The following is a 20,177-nucleotide window of genomic DNA, read 5'->3' as shown; positions in this document are numbered from 1 at the left end:
ATAGTAATACATCAGGAGTTGCACCACAGCACAAAGATAACTCTGCTGCCAATTCAACATTATATTAAATATCGTTATCTACAATAACCAAAATATGCTTTGACATGCACATTTGGTAAAAACTTAATATGCTGCAGATGCACAATTAGTAACAACTTGAAACAAAATACAAACATACGGAGCTGAAAAGCACACTCAAGTCTGATTATTTGCGAGCTTCAGCCCTCTTCTGTTCTTTGGCTGTCAGCATAGTAAGGGGATGGGATCAATCAGTATGCAAAGAATTGGTACCCTTAGTATCAATTAGTAACACGGAACATATATATATCATACCAGCTTTTTCCTCGTCACGCTTCTTTGCAGCCTCAGATCTTTGTTGTCGTATTAATGCTAGGCGCTCTATGGAACACAAAAGTAGAATGAGACATATGTGATAATAACCAATATTACTACTATGTGATAAAAACAAGTGCCAAATGATATGGTGTTTTAAAAGGGGGGAACAATGCTCTCTTCATGGCTACTCATATGGCACATGCATACATCGAACATAGGTTGCATTAATCTTGCATTTTTCCTTAATGAACACCCATGTTCAAGAACATTGATGATATGCCACTTCAAAAGTAGGTACTTTTAATTTGTAAGAGTATGCTTATTATCTTATAAAATAAAGATATATATTTTTCAATAGAAACTCAAAATATATCAGAATATGAATTTAAAAAAACCTGATCGGACCAGTCGGACTGACCAAACCACTATTTACTAGTCCGACCAGAAAAAAGGATGCACAATTTTGCCGGTTCCAATCCGGAACAGAGGTTACTGCCCTATAATCCTTCCAAACTATGTTCCCTATCTGATTTTTTATATTTAGCCTACCATCCAGTATCCCTATCATCCTTTTTGACAGTTATCTTCCTGTTTCTCCTTTTTTCATCCCACATGCCTCTCTCGCTCTATCTCCCGTTCTCTCTTTCCCTCTCCCATGGTGCCGGATCACTTAAACAGAGTAAGAGAGAGAGAGAGTAAACAGCAAAGTGCTTGCGTGATTGTTACCCAAATCTTTTCGAGCTTGTTCTGTTTTTCCTTGTTCCTGCAGCCTCATGTATCGTTCATGAGCTTTCTGCCTCTCTATCTCTTCCCTACAGAAAGAGATCACAGAAGCATTAGTAATAAAATAATTCAAATCATAAGCTTGATAACAGGAAAAATGTACAATCATGGCCTCAAAGAAGAAAATCAGCCAGACATAACATTTTAGTCTAACTGCTCCTAAAAAGGCCAATGCTAAAAGAATTATCATATCTTTTAATGATCAAAAAAGAATTTTTTTCTGTTGTTGACCAAAGGTCTAGTTCTTTAGATACTACTGTTCATGCATGAAACACAAAGTATAAATATATTATAATGGTAACTCAAAGCAAAACTGCAAGCTATTATTGAATGATTGTATTTTAGAAGAATATAAAGAAATCATCACTAAATTTATTGGACAGAGAAACAGTATCTTGATGTCAATTTTCAAACATGCAAGTGAACTGAATACTAGTGTAATCTAGGTGACGTTAGGACAGATTTTGGTCATGCAGTGGGCTGATCCTTCTTAAGAAGGTATCTCGGAAAAATACAGCAAGGAAAAGATGTCCAATATGAAATAGCATTCTGTAGGGTCTTTTTTTTCAAGTTCAAGTCAAATTTTCCTCCAGATGAATGAAAATTTTGCTGTTTCAGAGATAGGAAACAAAAAGGAGAACATAAAAAGACGACATCAGCTTAACATGTTTGAAAGAGAACTGCAGAAATTGGGAGATATCTACATTAATCCTATTCAATCTGGAAAGACGACTGCTGGAATGCAATAAAGAAACGGGTTTTTCTCATGCAAAGAGTTGAGGACAGGACACTGAGGCATTATAACAGCATTACGCTATAGTTTCCATATGCTTCTTATGTAACATTCTAGTTTGAATTCCTAAATAGATTAACTGCATGCCCATACTGTTATGGGCCATAGTACAGTTACAACATACATAATTATCAACTAATATTTTATTTTAAATAGTTAGTCACTGGATTATTCTCAAACTATTGTATTAAATGCAACTAATTATAATTAAAAGGATGAAAACACATGATGTGTTGCCAAGGAAAACAATTTAGTTTTCCGAAAAAGATTCAATACAAAAATACCACAGTATGCACTAGCATTCCAAATTTTATTATATTCAATACCATAATGGCATTATTATATTCAATACCATAATTTAGGGGAATTGGTGCACTACTAGTCCTGTAAATGGACATATCGTAAGCCCTTAAATCTCATGCTCAGACAATTTCTCTATTATTATTCCATTATAATTCAGTATATCCCATGGTTTAGTCTTCTAGTTGGTACTCCCTGGAAGCTTATTCTCTATATAAAATTGTAGAAGCACTTATTAGACACAATACCTAACAAGTGGTAACCATCCCTGCAAGAAATTTAGTACATCAATCCCTCAAGCCATTGGCGGAGTCCTCAAGCACTAGATCATATATTAAACATTTTTTAAAGGTGCTAGATCCCCATAGAATAATGATGTGATAAATGACAATAGTGGTCTGAAAATGCTATTTTATTTTGTTGCTTGGTGAGAAGCCAACACGCTAACATCCAAAAATAAAATAAAGTTCAATTTATTTTATCCATGTATTATCCGTTCCCCTAATATATCTGTTTCTTACTGAGTATACCTTTTTAATAAATCTACCAAAAAATCACCAATCTTATAACTGACAAATAAAGTATCAAAACAAAGACTGGAAAAACCAAATGCATATCTCCAACCGTAAAAAAAAATCATGAATATCTTATAATTAGGCCATTATCTCATAAAATTAGGACATGCTTGCCAAATGAATACATGAACATCTTATATGATGTAAATAGATAAATAAGGCAATAAGAAATACAGAATGCAGAAGCCTACATAACCAATCATGGATGCTCAATTAGCAAATGCTTTGAGAGGAAATAAGGTATGCATATACCTTTCTCTACGAGAGAGTTCAGGAGTGCTTTCCACCTGCAACGATAAACATTTTGTGGAACAGATTAACAGTTACCACACAACATAATAATATATTTATATTCATTAAAGAACACAGTGAAGGGAACAAAATATTAAAGTTCAGTAACAGTGACATGCACAAAGATTATTATTAGAAGAAATGATCAAACAGAAAAAATAGAAGTTAAATGTGGAATATTAAGACTAATGTTTAATTTACTCAACAAAATGAGAGCTAAAAAGGTACAGAAGCATCCAACTATAACTCCAGACCTGCTAACCCACAAAGTCACTGGAGTACAAAAAAAATATGGGTCCAGAAGAAGGGAAGGAGAGTGAGAGTGACAGGCAGTTGGTTTTGTGACTCAATATCCAAACCACATGGGGTCAAACCCTTAGAAAAGTTCGCTCAAAGGGGCTCTTTGGGGGTGTATGGTGATTCATGTAATATTTCATGTCATACCACATGCTAGATGTGCAAATCAACTAAATATAATAGCACAATCTCCCACACTCAAATATCAGACACACTTATTAAGTCTATACAGCAACACACACAAGTCCACAAGGAATGCCAAGATCTCTGTAAGTGATGTGGAATCCTGGAGGCATCATATCCCATAACATTGCTGACACTGTTGATGGTATCAGCCCCCACCAGAACGAAGATTCGTCAGATGGATGATCAGGCCTATAATGATCCATACATTCATGAGTTGTTGCTCCTCTCAAACCATATTTGTTATAAGCCAAGTCCATAACTATATGTATAAAGCCCACAAAATAAGTTACTCAGAAGGTGCTCTAAAAATAACTCATATGCAATCTAAAGCCATGGCCCATATCCAACGTGGGTCTAACCAAAACATCAGGATTAATCCATCATAGACAGCAAATAATTTATTGACAGCATTACTCAATCTAAAAAAAGTTGTAACAACTTATCCTAACCCTTCAGAATGGAAGAATCATAATCAATCAAAAGTAATCTAAAGATTCTAAACAACATATTACAAGCAAGATGGTTGATAGAAAGAATTAACAAAATATTTATAGTCAAGGCAAATAGCTTTAGAAGATGGGAGCCTTTCAACCATAAGATTCATTGTGTCTCAAATCAACAAAAATTATGAAATTGTTCTACATAGCTTTCAAACTCACCAAAATTTCTTGTCTAATGAAAAGGAAGCTATTTACTAATCAGTCTCAATAGTTATGTGGGTTGTCATTCAGTTAACTCATGTAAGTATTCACATGTCAGCCAAAATTAGCAAATTCAAGGGAAATTTTGTGGATGCTCTCATTGGTAATTTTGTGAATTCTGCAAATTATCTCCATGATTTTGTCAGGTCAACAAGATTTATGTTAACCATGTGGTATAATGTTGCTGCTCTCCCCAGCTGAAGTTGCCATGTTTGTATTCATGTAAGTATTCACATATCTTGTTAACTAAATAGTCCAGCTTGAGAAGGCACCCAAATGTTTGAAGTTGCCATGTGAAGTTTAGACAAACAGCATGAAGCATGCTAATCGATTCAAAATAAGCAGATTTCACATGTAATAGTTTGTAAATAAGGAGGACCATGACCAAATATTTTGTGGATATGAAAAAAAAATGCAGAAAAGTGAAAAGGCACCAATCATTAGCTTCAAACAAAAACTTCTACAATGTGTACAAGTATCAAAAAGCCATACAATTTTACATCAACATTGGTTCCAAAATGACTGATATGCAGAACTAAGGAAATTCTTATCAATTTTAATTAAGCTTAGCACCTCTGTAGCAAGAGGTCTTTTTGTAAGTCATGTATGGAATGACTTTTGATATACTATTACTGCTAAAATGACTGTTGTATATTTTACAACAATTTAATCATTTTATGTTTTGTTATTGTCCAACTCTTTCCTTATTCCCTGTAATCAGCCTAAAATCAGTTCTAAAATGCAGTACATAGTCATACATGTGCATGCATCATAAGATCACCTTATAAAAGGCTATATGGCAGCATATGCAGCAGACACGTACGGTCACATAAGAAAGAATATATGACCACATATGTGAATTACATTTCTATTAGCATAATTTCAAATATTATAATTATCTCCCTACAATCACATGTGGTCCAGATTTACTCATTTCTTATAATTTATTGTTTCACTGGTTCTTGTAAGCGAATAAATGTCCCCCTATAAATTTTAGTTTGGTGTAAGCACATATTTACCTATTAATAATCTAATGTTAATTTCATATTTATTTATTTATTTATACTTAATTACCTATCACTTTGAATAATTGGTTCAACCACATGCATTTGCAGCATGGAAATAATCTCTTGGTTCTTCCCAGACCCCAGATTGGCCACAATCTTTTCACTGTGCATATGCTATGTGACAAATTGACTGCCTACAAACCATGACCACTTAAACATTAATGCCATACAACACAATTAAGTTCATAGCTTCATCATAACTACTTTTGAGACCTGAGAAAAAAATATACCAAGGTAACTTGACAAACATGTGGTTAAAATAAACAAGTAGGCAAAGCCAGATAAATGCATGTCTGTGATGACAGCAAGGATTCTATATGAAATCATAAACAAGAACAAACATCCCACTTACATCAGCTGCTCTAGCTTTCATGTTTTTTGGTTTTACGAGGTTTGGGTTCTGAATCTCACTAATGTGAAGAATGCCCTTCTTTTTCTGCAAAAAACAATAAAGAATTACACTTTAATCTGACAAAGCAGTTAAACAAGGGAAGCATCAACATTCACAAAGATATACGATAGATATACAAGCAAAAAATAGCACCTCAGTCTCTTGTTCAGAGTCCCCTCCACTTTCCTCCCCGGGTTCCTCCTCTTCACTATATTCAGCTTCCTTCTGTTGGACATAAAAAGGGCTATGAGACCCTTACAGCAAAGATGCTCAATAATTTATATATATATATATATATATATATATATATATATATATATATATATATATATATATATATATATATATAATAGATGAAACAATTCACAGTGGCCAATCTAGAAGGTAACAATTCTCCATTCATTGTAACCAGGCAAAAGTATATAAACAAGAAGGCTTATGGGGGAAACGTTCACAAAAGACAGTGGGGTTAATATGCATCATGAAATTGATGTATTCAGCTTTTGGTCAAGTCTTATTTTGTGAAGATTAGGTTAGATTCAAATTTGGCACTGTTTGCATTATTGAGAAGATTGAAGAATATTACTATGAATCAAACTCTTAGTGTTTAGATCTATCATTGTTGTAATAAAGGTTCACCTTACCAGTCCAAGCCGGCGTGCTGGCCGACTGACGACACGGCATATATCCGTCCATACCAGTGACTGACATACGATATACCAGTAGGTACTAGTGTTTCGGAGAGGAAGAAAAAAGGGACAAGAGGAAGGGATGGCAAAGGGAGGAAGAAAGAGGGAAGAAGAGGAAGCGACAGAGGAGGAAGAAGGAAGAGGAAGTAGTGAACAGACCTTACTTGAGACGTGGCAGTGCAATGAGGTTGCTGCAAGCGGAGGTCGCCGTCGATCGTATCATTGAAGGCAATGCTCACGAGCACTTTGGAGGCGGTGCTCATGTGAGAAGTGGGTTTCCCACTTCCCTTTTATACAATCGACAGGACCAGGGTGGGTTCGCGCACCAGTTAGTGCTCAGACCAGTCCGGGCAAAATGACGAACGTTAGTTGTAATTTTGTTTACAAAATTGTTTAGCTCTAAGTAATAATGTTACAAGAACTTTGTGGTCTATATAGGTTAAAAGATACCAAGATAGTCAGAATAGGAAACCCTTCACTGAGTTTGTTGTGCATTATAGCTCATAGAAAAAGCGATTGTATTTTATGAATTGAGTTTATAATTAAGTTGTATGCTTGTTTATTTTTCTCTTTTATATTCTCTCTCTCTCTCTCTCTCTAAATACCCTACACACAACCGTAGCATGGCTTATCATCCCTTCTTCAAGGATTTGAAGATACTTTAGATGTACTTACAAAACTTGTGAACATTCTAAAAAGAAAATGCACAGGCAGTTCATTTAGAGGTACTGAGATGAGTTAATTACTAGCATACAAACAATGAACAACATAGAAAAGTTTAAGGGAGAGTAAGAGAGTAAGAATAACAAGCACCATATAATGACAATGAAAAAATAAATAAATAAATAAATAAATATGACTATAAACTATTTTTATACCAGTATCAAAATGTATCATATTTTTAAACAAGCCAACCTTTTTGAAGGTGCGAGGACGAGCTGAGGAGCCAGCAGCTGCAACAATATTGAACAGCAGAAACATGTTACTTGCAAAAACAATCTAAAAGCAAAGACTTCAATTAGATCTACTACAGTTTGTGGGATTCAAGCCATATCATCTTTTAGACAAACTAAGCATTGTCAACCCCAGATATGCAGACAACCAACCTACAAACAAGCAAAATGGAAATAATTATCTACAAATAACAGCTATAAAGGGCTTTATCATACTTTTGAATCATAAGTCATCTCAAGCTCCCCTATAAGATTGTCATTTTCACAGCTACTGGTGAAGAATAAGAAGCCAAAGATAAACAAATATATATGTAACAAACTAGAGAAGCTAAGTCGCAAAAGAACACTCCAGCAGCTTCTTTCAAATAAATATATAAGTGATGATTCCACAATGCTGCACTAAAATTTCAAGTGCTAATGAATATAACAAATACGTAAGATATCTGAAAAAGTCACCTTCAAAGAAAATTTTTCATTAAATAGGAACTCATGTCAACAAATTATAAGCCATGTCAATCACAGATGTCGCTGACTGCACCTACAAAATTTTCTTCCTATGTTCTAAAACTATGCATGAATCACCTAAAATGCAAAGTCAGAGTAAAAAGGAGTGGACTGGAAACAAGGCTCTCTCTGTTTGATTCTTAAATTTGTTATAACCATTGTTTATATTTCACTATTGATGTGTACAGTGAACTTCTAACAACAAAGTTCCTTATTACTTCAAAAATGCTCGACAATGTGACGTCTTGAGCTTCCACTCCAAAGAGAATAAATGGTATATTTGAATTTTACCAAGAGATTTACATGCAATCTAAGCCACAAACAACAACAACAGCAACAACAAACCATGATCTCCCAACTGTAGGGGTCTCTTACATGGATCTTTTGGCACCATATAGATCTATTAAGAGAAATAACAGTAGTCAAGCTAATAACAACCTGATCATCTTTAATAGTTTCAAATAAAAGTTTATTAGGTTTTCCTCTACAACTCTTCACATCAGCAATCATAATTAATCCACTTCATTTATCCAGTGCATCTACGGATCTTCTTTACAAATGTTCATACCATCTTAAACAATACTCTCTAGTTTCATTCTCAGTCAAAACTACACCTAATTGTTCATTAATTGAGACATTATTTTTACTATCATTTTTAGTAATATCACAATTTTAATTCATCATTCTCATCTTTGCAATACTAATTACTTACACGTCATTTCTGAACAAGTGTGTACAAATTTCTTATAAGCTAGAAGGCACATGATAATCATCCAAAACTCCTGATGCCTTGGTCCACTTTAATCATCCTAACTCAAACTGCAAAATACAACATCTTAATCTATATTACCTTCTTGATGAAAAATAGATCCAACATACTTCCAACTTTTAACTTTCTTCCACTCATTTGTTATGAACTTCCAACTTTACTCCCATTCCTTTAATATCAATTATAAACGTTTTAGCCACAAGCTTATCTCGCAGGTTCCAAGACAAACCCATAGAGCCATAGCAACTTTTGCATAGATCCCCAACCAACAATATATCAATCTTATTATTAAAAAACTCAAATGACAACAGAACTAAACAGAAAAAGAAACAATAATTGTTCACAATTCGATGAAAGCACAGCTTCTGACATCACTTTTCAACAATTAAAAAAAATCTTGTCTGCAGTCTATGAAAGATCAAACAGTTAAATGTAAATCATATAATTTATAGCGGAGTGCGTCTGTTAGAAAACAATCCATGAGAAACACAACTATGTTCGTAAAAAAAAAAGGACTCCTACATAACAAAGAAATGAGGAGGACAAACTCTACGGCTTCTTTTCTTTGCATTGGTTCAATACTGTGACCAAGAATGAGATAAGCTGACCATGACATCAAAGACACTTGACAAGCCAAACAGTAATGTATTATATTTCTTGTCTGCTCCATTTGACTTTCTTAATCACTGTCTCCAGTTCTTTTCCCATTTATTATAATCTTTTTCAATATCTGGCTTCAGAAAATATTCTGCTCAATCTATCTCAATGAGCCTGATATAAATCACCATGAATTAATCTTTGAACCTTAAGCAGCAGGATATTTTGATGCAATACAAATAATATCCTAAGAGAGAAGAAATATTGAAGCCTTAAACAAGGTTGTTTTCTTTGCAATGATGTGAAAGAATTACAGTGACCCAAAGATCTTGAGTTACAACCACATCTGATGGAAAATAAGAATTAAAAATTCCATTTTTTAAAAACAAAAAGAAGATTGAATTACATGTGTCTACTGTGTTTACAAGATCAATATAATCCAAGCTATTGATTAGTTTCCATAACTTCTTTCAAGTTATCGATTAGTCTCCATAACTTCTTTCCATTTTTCCATGCACATCTACATGGATATATACATATTTTTACTTATTATTCCCAATTCACCCTCCGGTAAACTAGTACGATTTTTTACCACTTGGATCAACAAAAACCCAAGGAGCGGAGTTCCTGAACGAAAAGCCCCATGCCCTTGCTTAACCTAACAACTAACATAGCATCCAAGGGATGTTTGCGGTCTACATATTAAAAAGAACCGTCCGCCACATACGGACCATGCTGCATCAGACGCAGGACAACCCAGACAGCATACAAGAACCAACGGAAAAGAATCAAGAATCCCAAAGATCTGAGCAAGAAAGCAAGAAACGTCCGTGGGAACCCTAGAAGCTGAAAGAATTGTAAAGAACACACGAAAGGGAGGGCGATCGGAGACGATTACCCATCTCTTCGGGCGTGGAGAAGTTCCGGCGGCCGGTGGGCTTGGCCTTGAACCTGCCCCTCCCCATGCTCTACCGCGATCGAGGTCAAGAAGCGGGGGAAGCGAGAGAGGGATGGCTTCTTAGGTTCGCTCGCGGTCGCGTCTACTCTCGCCCAAACCCTAGAAGCCTCTCCGCCCACCTCGGCCTCTCCTTTCTACCCTATCCTTCGTCGAGTGGGTATTACTGGAAACTGTTCACCGAGGGGGCTTAAACCGGTGTAGCGAGCCCTCCTCACATACACCGTTATGTTGGATATTTAAATGCGCGATTTGCCCCAAAAAAAATACTTACATTCAAACAGTACCTCAGTATTCCTCATGTTTTTTTTTTTTCAAATAGTACCGTATTTAAATTATTGATATCATTTACAAAAGCCATATTAAATATTTTTCGTCTGTTATAATATTTTTAGCCTGTTCTAATATTTTGACCACTTAAAAATATTATAAATAATTTAAATGGACTACTATCTTAACAAGTCTAAAAATATAATATTATAGTATCTTTTAATACCTCAATAAAATATTTTTTAATAATATATAATATTTTAATACCTCAATAAAATACAGTTAACGAGCCAAATATAAATATACTGTTTGGAAAAAAGTAAAAGAGGGGTATCTTTTGAAAATAATTTATGACTGAATTTTTTTTAAGGGTATTTTAGATATTTTCAAAATTAAATATTCTGTTGGAAAAAAGTAAAAGAGGGGTATCTTTTGAAAAAAAAAAATCTAATACATAATTTTTAAAAAATAATCTAATTTAAATAATAAAACAAATATATATATATATATATATATAACAATTAGATTGTACAATTGTAATAATTTGTTTTTTGAATTTAGGAACAAATAGAATATTCTATTTCCAAAAAAAAAAAAATTTAGAATTCTATTTTTTTATAATTAAATTATAAAATATAAATGGTTGGTCTTCAATTTGCACACATAAAAGTTCTTCTCCATGTCTCTCGCCATAGTCTATCACTTAAGTAGATGGCATAAATATATACATTTCTTAAAAAATGTCGTTTACTATTTTTTAAGAAGTATCTCTAATTTAAAATTTAGTCAAAATATCTTTCAAAAAAAATTTACTCATTTTTTATTATTTTTAACAATTATAATATTTTTATTTGTCTCGTTTCTAGTGTTTTTATTGAGATTAAGAATCTATTTAAATTATTTACAGTATTTTTGAATAGGTTTTACAGTGTTTTTATTATGGTGATTAAAACATTATAACAAAACTATTATAAATTTTTTTTATTATAACATTATATATCAAATAGTTTTTAGTATATTTTGATTTTATTTGGTTCATTTATAGTGTTTTTAAATAAAATTTATAATATATTTATTGTGGTGGTAAAAACACTGTAATAGGCTAAAATCCTATAATAGGTAGAAAATTTCTTGAGGGATAGTTTGAGAGAAAAAAAAATAAAAAAAAGAGAGAGAGAGATACTGATTATAAATACCAAAAAATATGAATATTTTGTAGAAAAATCGCTCTATGATATTTCTGAATTTGTTGAGGATACATATTTAAAAATCCTAATATTATAATGAAGAAAATAGATAAAAACAACTCTTTGTGTCGCGATTGGGTTGGGTTCGGTTTCGATGTCGACACCATCGTTTGGGGCGCGTGCGTGGCCGACCGGAGAACACATCGCCGCCTCCAGGGGATGGTGGTACTCCAACAACTGGTAGGACTCGACGCCCCCCTTGCCTGCACTCTATTCTCCACGCTACGCGGTCCGCTCTCGCTACCGTCTCGTCCCGCCAGGGCTGTAAGCCGCCGACTAGCTCCGGGGGGGGTGGGGGACGCCTGCGATGTGGCAGCTCGGCGGCCACCGACTCCTCGCGCCGGCGGTGGGGCTCAGGGCCACCTCCACGGCCGCGGTGTCGTCGTGCAGGGCCGTGATGTTACCGCGGTTCGGTGGGCCCGAGGTCCGCGAGGTGCGTCCGGCCGTCGGCGTCCCAAGTCTAAAGCCGCGGGACGTGCTTGTCCGCTCCCGCGCCGTCTCCATCAATCCCCTGGACTTGCGGGTGAGTTCGTGAATTAATCCTCTACCGAAAGTTTTCACCTTTTGAATCGAGTCATGTGTCTTTGGGAATTAGGGACTTGTAGCGAAGCAAGCAAAAGGTCGAACAGTTCCTCCCACAAAACGGTGAACTAAAGATGAGTTTTGGGGGATGTAAGGCTGATGGTGCGGTGAGACTTATAGATGCTATTGAATTATCATGTAAGAATATGGTGAGGAATGTTGACGATCTCATAAAATTGAGATAGACTTGGAGGTATTGGGAGGAAAGAGTGCAAGAGTTGGAAGGATAAAGAGAGAAATGCATGAAACTTAGGAAGGTCAGGAGCCCTGGTGGAGAACAAACAGTATTTAAGATACAACACAAAATGGATACTCGTAATGATCCAAGACACAAGAAAGGACTCGATTGTGGTCGTTGGAAAGGTTTTTTGGAAGTGGATGGGTAAGGTACATGAGGACTTTGATCTTTTGATAAGTATGTCAATGGTGGTGTGTAAGTGTCTCTTAACTGAAGAATAGTGAAAAAGAATAATAACTCTTCATAGCAGTAACAAGGGAAGCTAATTAAAGCTTGTTTCCTTATGGTTGGAGCCTATAAATGGTCAAGAATTAATATGACTTCCTTTGAATCTTCTTTTGCACCTGGATCCAAATTAGTAACCCCACTTATATTGTAGTTCTTGCAAATTTATAAATTATAAGATAATGGTGTAATCACAACATGGTAGTATTTTAAGAAATGTTTTAATTACAGAAGACAAATAGGGATATGATTGTGGAAAGAGTGGGAAATTATTCCGAAAGGATCATGAGAAGATCATGGGTCAGTTAATGGTTGAACTTATGACAAATGCTTTTGCAATTTTTTTTTTCATACTGTTAGTGTAACTAATGTCACTATTGGAAAGGCAGTGGGACTCTAGAAACTTAAGCATAATTCCTGAGAATTACAGTAACATAATACAAAAAGTTTAAGTTGTCAGCGCTTAAGTTTTATGTGGATGCAAAGTACAAATAATCTCCAACGTAACCTCAAAGGCAGAATCATATGTAAATTAGCATCCATTGATTTTCTAACTAAATATATTAATATATAATCTTATTGAAGAGATTTAAATTTTGTTATTTCAGATGCGATCTGGTTATGGCCGTTCCATTTTTGAACCACTTTTGCCTCTAATTATTGGTCGTGACATTAGCGGTGAAGTTGCAGCTGTTGGAACTTCAGTTTCTTCACTGACTGTTGGTCAAGAAGTTTTCGGTGCACTACATCCAACAGCTGTTAGGGGTACTTATGCAGATTATGCCATTCTCTCAGAAGATGAGTTGACACTTAAACCACCTTCAGCAACACGTGGTGAGTAAGATTGGTTTGTATCATTTATATTCTGCAACTCTTGATGGCTTCCACCTGCCTCTATTCTGTTTGAACAGGATCAAGACTTGCCATTGGTTGTTCAATATCTTTCATTGATATGTTTCCAGTACTAGAAAATCATGAGTTACAAGGACCATGATCTAGCATGGCTAGAAAAATGTTTATTACCAACAGCAGTTAGCCAATGTACTCATGTATTATGCTATCAACCTTGTGTTTGTATGTCAACCTTTAGCAGCTTGATTCTTGAGTCACTAGAAAATGCTCTATGTGAGGCCTAAACATCTTGTTTGATGCTTGAAGACTTTCTTCAGTGGAAGAAACTTTTTCTTCTTCAGTGTTCTCTAAGCCATTTTGGTCAAAAAAGATAGTGCCTTTGTGCTTTTAAGAATTTTTTTTTACTCAGACTAGGACAGCCAAATATGATTTTCTAGCTATTGTTCTATTTAAATTCATTTTTATTGCTTTAACTTTTTGATACTTCAAGTGTAAATATTTTAAATTGTTACATGCAAATGTGAGGGAGAAGCATGTGTACTTACCAGCTGTTTCTTTTAGTTATTTTTGAAGTGTGTGACAACATGTCTTTCCTTTTTCCAAGTTTTACCAAGGGTGAACTAGAAAACTAACTGTTGGCAATTTGGAATTCAGGCAAACTTGGCTAGTTAGAAAATGGGCCATCTTCTACTCCTTGTGAGATCTCAAAACAGAAACTCTTCATACACCTAAAATTACACAGAGCACCCCATGGAATAAATACAAATCACCCTTGTTTTCTATGGTTATAAATAATGAATGTCATCTTGATGGATTGCCTTCGCTGTCTTTGTTGAAATAGGAACAAGTTGATATTTGTGGCAAACTGATTCAAGATATGTATAGCAGCACCAATGCTTTCTTAAAGTTCATATCTAGAGAAAATGGGATGCTTTAATGATGCTACATCTGAATACTTGGGGACATCTATGGACCATGGTACATCTTAGAAAACTTTGTGATTGTGCAGGATGCAAGTGCAATACCATTTGCTGCATTGACAGCTTGGCGTGCTTTAAAAAGTACAGCTCGAATAACTAATGGGTATGTCCAGTTGCTTTGCTCAGAGTCTTCCCAAAGGACATGTCAATTTCTTATGGAGTAGCAGATGTCTATTTGGCATGTTATAGTGATTATTCATCTACAGGCACAGAATAATGTTTTCTTTTGCTGACATACTTTGCAGTAGTTATCTTTATTAATATAGCCAAATAGTTTTTGGTTTTCTGCTACAATTTGTGCTTTTATTTCTTATTATACGCGTGAAGAGTTCTGGGTATTTTGAAATATGTCCAGGGGATGATGAAAATCAAAATGGTTTTGTAAAATAACATGTCTTGGACTGGTGCCAAAGGATTAATTCCAATTTCCAAGCATATGATTATGGTTGATTCAGGACACTTGTTTTCGTTCAACTGAACTCAGTGCATCTGGTTTCTGCACATCATGTTCTCAAGATTAAACAAACTTGTAAAATGCTAGGCTAAAATCTTAGACGATACACTATTCAGATACAAAAGGTTGTTAACTTGGCCACAGTATCCTATTCGTTCCTGCTATTGCTCGCTGTTTATTTATGCAGTCAAAGGTTGTTAGTACTAGGTGGGGGAGGAGCAGTTGGACTAGCTGCAATTCAGATTGCAGTCGCCGCGGGGTGCAGTGTATCAGCTACGTGTGGAAGCCAGAGCATTGAGCGAGTTTTGGCATTTGGTGCTGAACAAGCCATTGATTATACTGCTGAGGTAAGTGTCGTATACCTGAGTAGTTGCCACTTAGAGGAACTTATCCCTTGTGTGACTGTACAGTTGTGGTTTGGGAGACGCTTGGTTTTAAACATGAAAATGTTTGTTGTGATTGCAAATATGCAATCATTTTGCTATAATCACACAATCATCCAGTAGGAAAGATTGCTAAATTAAATTATCTGGTGTTTATTTAATGTCATTACACATACATTTTATTAATGTGGAAAATGCAAATGATTATAAATTACTATGTAGTTTTTTTCTTTGTTGTGAGGAAGATACTTATATTTACTGCAATGCACATGCTATTAGGATGATGTTGCCAATAGATATCTAGAATCGGCAAAAAGATGCATTGAACTGCCAAGCACAAAGTTAAAATTCTGTTTCAGATGATAAGAGTATTTTAAATTTTCCAGGTAATTGTAGACAAAGTTTTCATGTTAGCATAATATTCTAAGTGGATGAAGCTTGACTTCCAGTAGTTGTTCATTTTGTCATGCTAGTACAGGATTTTTGCAACTAACTGGACCTGCAAACTATTTGAGAAGTCAAATTGGGTATCTTGGTGTTCATTTGCTTCAAGGGGGGATGGTAGAATTCATCCTAGAAATTGAGATGCTTGCTTGTCATTGAACCAAGCTTTTAACTCAATTTTCTGTGCCCAGCTTCTTCTGGTTTCTGGGGGCTCTGTCTACCAGTCTTTTTTTCTCAGTAAAGAAAAGAAAAGCTTGTTTAGTATGTTCCTCCCTGTTCCTTCCAAACAAAAAGGGAAAAAAGAAGCACGCATAAGTAGCCTCATACGAAGCTACTTGAGATAGCAAACACACATGCACCAGAAAAAAGAACATTTTCTGGTGAAGAAGTTCTTATTTAATTCAGCTTTAATGTATCATAATAACAAGCATTTTGTGAAATATCATGGAGACTGGAGAACAAGGTTCGCAATACCGTACCGTACCGGTATTTCGATCTGGGCTCGGTACCGGTACGGTATGGTGTACCGAGCGATACATCTGAGTGTACCGAGTGCTACAGTAACTGCTACAGTGCTATAGTACTGCTACAATACCTCGGACCGGTAACCGTCGGTCCACCTGTAATATCCCATTAGTCCCACATCGGAAGTGGGGAATGTGTGTGATTAGCTTATAAGGGCCTGATGAGTGTACTACGTAACCTCCCGCTTAAGCCTTCTTGTAGTGGTACATGAATGATGCAACACATGATTCATTTAAATGAACACAAATGTCTGTCACAGTCTCATTCTAGCTAGTTATACAATTGGTTAGTTTGTTGCTCACTGGACATCATACCATCATGCATTTACAGGACATAGAAGTTGCAATTAAAGGACAGTTCGATGCTGTTCTTGACACTATGGGTGTACCTGAAACTGAGAGAACAGGAATCAATCTTCTGAAGAAAGGTGGACACTATATGATGCTACAGGCAAGTGTCTGGGATCTGTGTTCTCAAATCATTAGTGTTTTGATCCCCTGCAACCCCCGTTTTTGTTCATCATCTCCATCTTCTTTTAATGTGCTGTCACTGAAATTGAAGTTTACCCCCAATGTTATAGGGAGAAACAGCTTCTTTAGCTGATAAGTATGGGTTGGTCATTGGTATTCCCGCTGCCACTACTATTTTGCTAAAGAAGCAACTTCAGTATCGATATTCTCATGGAATAGGTACAAAGCTGTTTCTCTTTTTCAGTTACTTATATAATTGATAAAATAACATGTCCTTCAAAGGGTAAGGGTAAGGATCCAGGGTTTACTATCACAGTAATTCTTGATGCCGGATTCTTCTCAAGTGGCCTTGCTATGATATTTCTAGCATGTGGTGTTTCTGTAGGGGTAGCAATCATGAGCAAAACCTGCTCCAAGTAGGTTAATTTGAGTGAAGTATTATATTAGGTATTATATTATTAATTGGGTTGCCTTCAGTTGGTTGGGAATTGCAATTTCCTAACCTGGTTGTAAATTCCCCCCCTCCTCCTGCGTATTTCCTACTGATATGAAATTAACTAAAGATGAGGGATGAGGGGTTTCTAACCTACCTAAATTAGTATTTGTCATGATTAGAGCACAGTTAATATAGTTGTCTTCTTAGCTTTTTGACTCTTAATAGTTCAATTATGCTACTGCAACTAGTACATTATGATTAAATTTTGGCGTTCCAGTTGCATAGTTGTGGGACATTGATGGATCACATGCATGTTGTGATTGCTGTGTTGTACTTCTACAATGATCCATCCATCCTCTTCCTCTTATTCACACTTTATATTTTTCAACAATAAGTTGAGATTCCCACCTGAGTATGATCACCAGAATTCCTAGAGGTCACATTAAAATTTAGTAAGGAAACTCTTATGGAGGAAGAGGGCTACAATCACTATGGGTACCAACAATTCAGGAGAAGATATACTGCAAGTTCAAAATGACAATTCAACTGATGACAGACCAGTATGGCCAATTTGGTGTAGTTCACCTTTGAGGATCCATGATTGTTGATTTTTGTCTCACAGTTAGTTTTATGTTTATGGAGTTTACCTTCATCCAGTTGGAGTTTCTCCATGGAGGTACATATTAGAGCGGAATGCAAACTTCCATTATCAGATTAGATTTTATAGAATTCCCTACTACAAGATGCCAGTAGCTGTAATCACACTGCTTGATCTTTTAAAGTTTCTGTAGTCTCTTTCGTGAAGCATGAAGATAAAAGCTTTCTTTGATTACCTGTTGCATGCTTTTATTTTCAGAGACATGTTTGAAAAAAGTAAATTTATCTTGTTAACATTCCAGAAATGTGATCAGTTATTGAGATCATGTCTTAGTACTGATAAATATTGGTGATGTTGAAAATATCAGAGTACTGGTGGACGTACATGAGGGCTGATGCTGAAGGTTTAGACGAGATCCGCAGGCTTTCAGAAGCCGGGAAGCTGAAGATACCTGTGGAGGAAACATTCACCATTGCCAAAGTTAGAAAAGCTCATGAGGTGAAAGAGAAAAGAATTATACCTGGCAAGGTGGTTTTAGAAGTAGACTGAACACGACCCCAGAAACATACTTTCTGCTCAAAATGAATTCTCAAGCCCTTATTTTCTTTCTTCTCATTTATAGTTGGCCAAAATGTAATCAAATCAAATATTTAATTTAGGAATCAATTTTTATTTCCTTACTTATCATTCTAATTTAGGAAATATTAATCTTGTTTTCTTATTTATCATTGCAAATTAGGAAATGATTATTAAGCATTTCAAATAGGATAATATTATATTTATTATAATATTAAATAAAAATGATTCATATTAAATAAATATAAAAATTAAGATAATTTTTTTTTAATAGAGGCTTACCTCCTCCTATTTAAGGGGGAGGGAGGGATTTTTCTCCTTCGTTCCTCATCTAGTTGAGTCCAACAGCGGAGGAAGGGTCGCATCCGACTGATAAGAGGTGGATTTTCTTATCTTTCTTGAAAATAATTTTTTTTATTTTGATTCTTTAAATATTAAATTTTTTATAGTTTAAAAATGTTTATCAATTTTTTAATGTTAGAATATTTATTATTGGATTAAGATATATTATATTAATTTTTAAGGGATTCTTCAATCTAAATATACTAAAATTATACATATTTTATGTATTGAATATATGATATTTGATTTTTTATATTTGGATTAGGAATATTATTTTCTCGTATTACAGTTTACCTTTTAATCTTATATGGATTAAAATATATTATGAGTAGTTAAAAAAAATTAATCCTTTAATTATTAAAATTTTTATTGTTAGATTATAGTATATTATCTGAATTTTTATCCTTTTTAAAATTTAGAATTTTATTGTTTGATTGGATCATGTTGAAATTATTCATAGTATTGAAATTGTATTAAATTAAGAATGTTATTTCTTTGTATCGAAGTTTATCTTTCAATTTTATTCTTTAATATGATGTTATATTTTAATGTATTATTGTTAATGAATATATATTATCATAATTCAATATTGATGAAATTAGATAGGCATAAGGTTAGAACATCTCACAAACTAGGCACAAACCCATAGGTCAGGCTATAGCCCATTGGTTAGGCCCAGTTAACAAACTAGGACTAACCCATAGGCTAAGCCTAACTCGCGGGTCAAGCCCTAGCCCGCAAGCTAACCCAACCTAACATGGGCAGTCATGTGCGAGGCATATGACCAATCCATGAGCCATGGTTGGCCCAACCTACATGACTTGAGTCGGACTAGCCTAATCTAATATTATGTAATTGTTGGATTTGAGCCCAAACGTTGATTGAACTAAATCGATTAGTCTAGATCAATTCGATTCCGAATTGGTTTAACTTATTTAAGTCAGTTTAACCTAAATTGAACCTAATCTAGTTCAAATTATACTAGTCTAGGATGGTTCCATATCAGTTAAATGATGATTAGAGATCATTTCAGTTAGGTTCTAGTAAATCGAGTTCAATTAGATCGATTGAACTAGGGTTCAAATCAATTAAGGGTTAATTTATATTATTTAATGTTGATGATATTTGAAAGAGGTGTTTTAAATTCGTTATTTCATTCCGATATAGACATGACTAGTGTGAGATTATGTTATTTCCCTACCGAGGGTAGGTAGGGCGATTCCCTTTGGGGATTAGCGGGTCGTCAAACGTGGCGACTAGACGGTTCATCCATCTACTATTGGAAGGAACATGTCTCCACTTTGGCAGGTAAGGGACACCACTCCATCCGCTATTGGGAGTATGATATGAGTTTGCCTACATCCGTTG

The 20,177-nt window shown here is 35.0% G+C and overlaps 2 protein-coding genes across 2 annotated transcripts; one reads left to right on the top strand and one right to left on the bottom strand.

Annotated features, from left to right (window-relative positions):
* Positions 1 to 33: 33 nt before the first annotated feature.
* LOC135633122 (uncharacterized) lies at positions 34 to 10,348 on the bottom strand. The gene is made up of 8 exons (XM_065142233.1): positions 10,131 to 10,348; positions 7,325 to 7,362; positions 5,874 to 5,945; positions 5,682 to 5,765; positions 3,040 to 3,074; positions 1,063 to 1,148; positions 334 to 399; positions 34 to 240 (listed from the first exon to the last, which is right to left on the bottom strand). Exons 1-8 carry the CDS (start codon positions 10,195 to 10,197, stop codon positions 206 to 208), a joined length of 483 nt encoding a protein of 160 aa, XP_064998305.1. The 5' UTR covers positions 10,198 to 10,348; the 3' UTR covers positions 34 to 205.
* A 1,422-nt stretch (positions 10,349 to 11,770) lies between these two features.
* On the top strand, positions 11,771 to 18,647 carry LOC135632506 (uncharacterized). Its single transcript, XM_065141114.1, has 8 exons — positions 11,771 to 12,227; positions 13,358 to 13,583; positions 13,661 to 13,710; positions 14,611 to 14,684; positions 15,223 to 15,382; positions 16,718 to 16,837; positions 16,968 to 17,076; positions 18,259 to 18,647. The coding sequence occupies exons 1-8, from the start codon at positions 12,012 to 12,014 to the stop codon at positions 18,438 to 18,440; spliced, it is 1,137 nt and encodes a 378-aa protein (XP_064997186.1). The 5' UTR covers positions 11,771 to 12,011; the 3' UTR covers positions 18,441 to 18,647.
* Positions 18,648 to 20,177: the final 1,530 nt, after the last annotated feature.

The sequence above is a fragment of the Musa acuminata genome, chromosome BXJ3-3 (assembly GCF_036884655.1).
Source record: "Musa acuminata AAA Group cultivar baxijiao chromosome BXJ3-3, Cavendish_Baxijiao_AAA, whole genome shotgun sequence".
Lineage (NCBI taxonomy): Eukaryota > Viridiplantae > Streptophyta > Magnoliopsida > Zingiberales > Musaceae > Musa > Musa acuminata.
The sequence above is the reverse complement of the archived record's forward strand: the minus strand, read 5'-3'. Positions and strand labels throughout refer to the sequence as shown.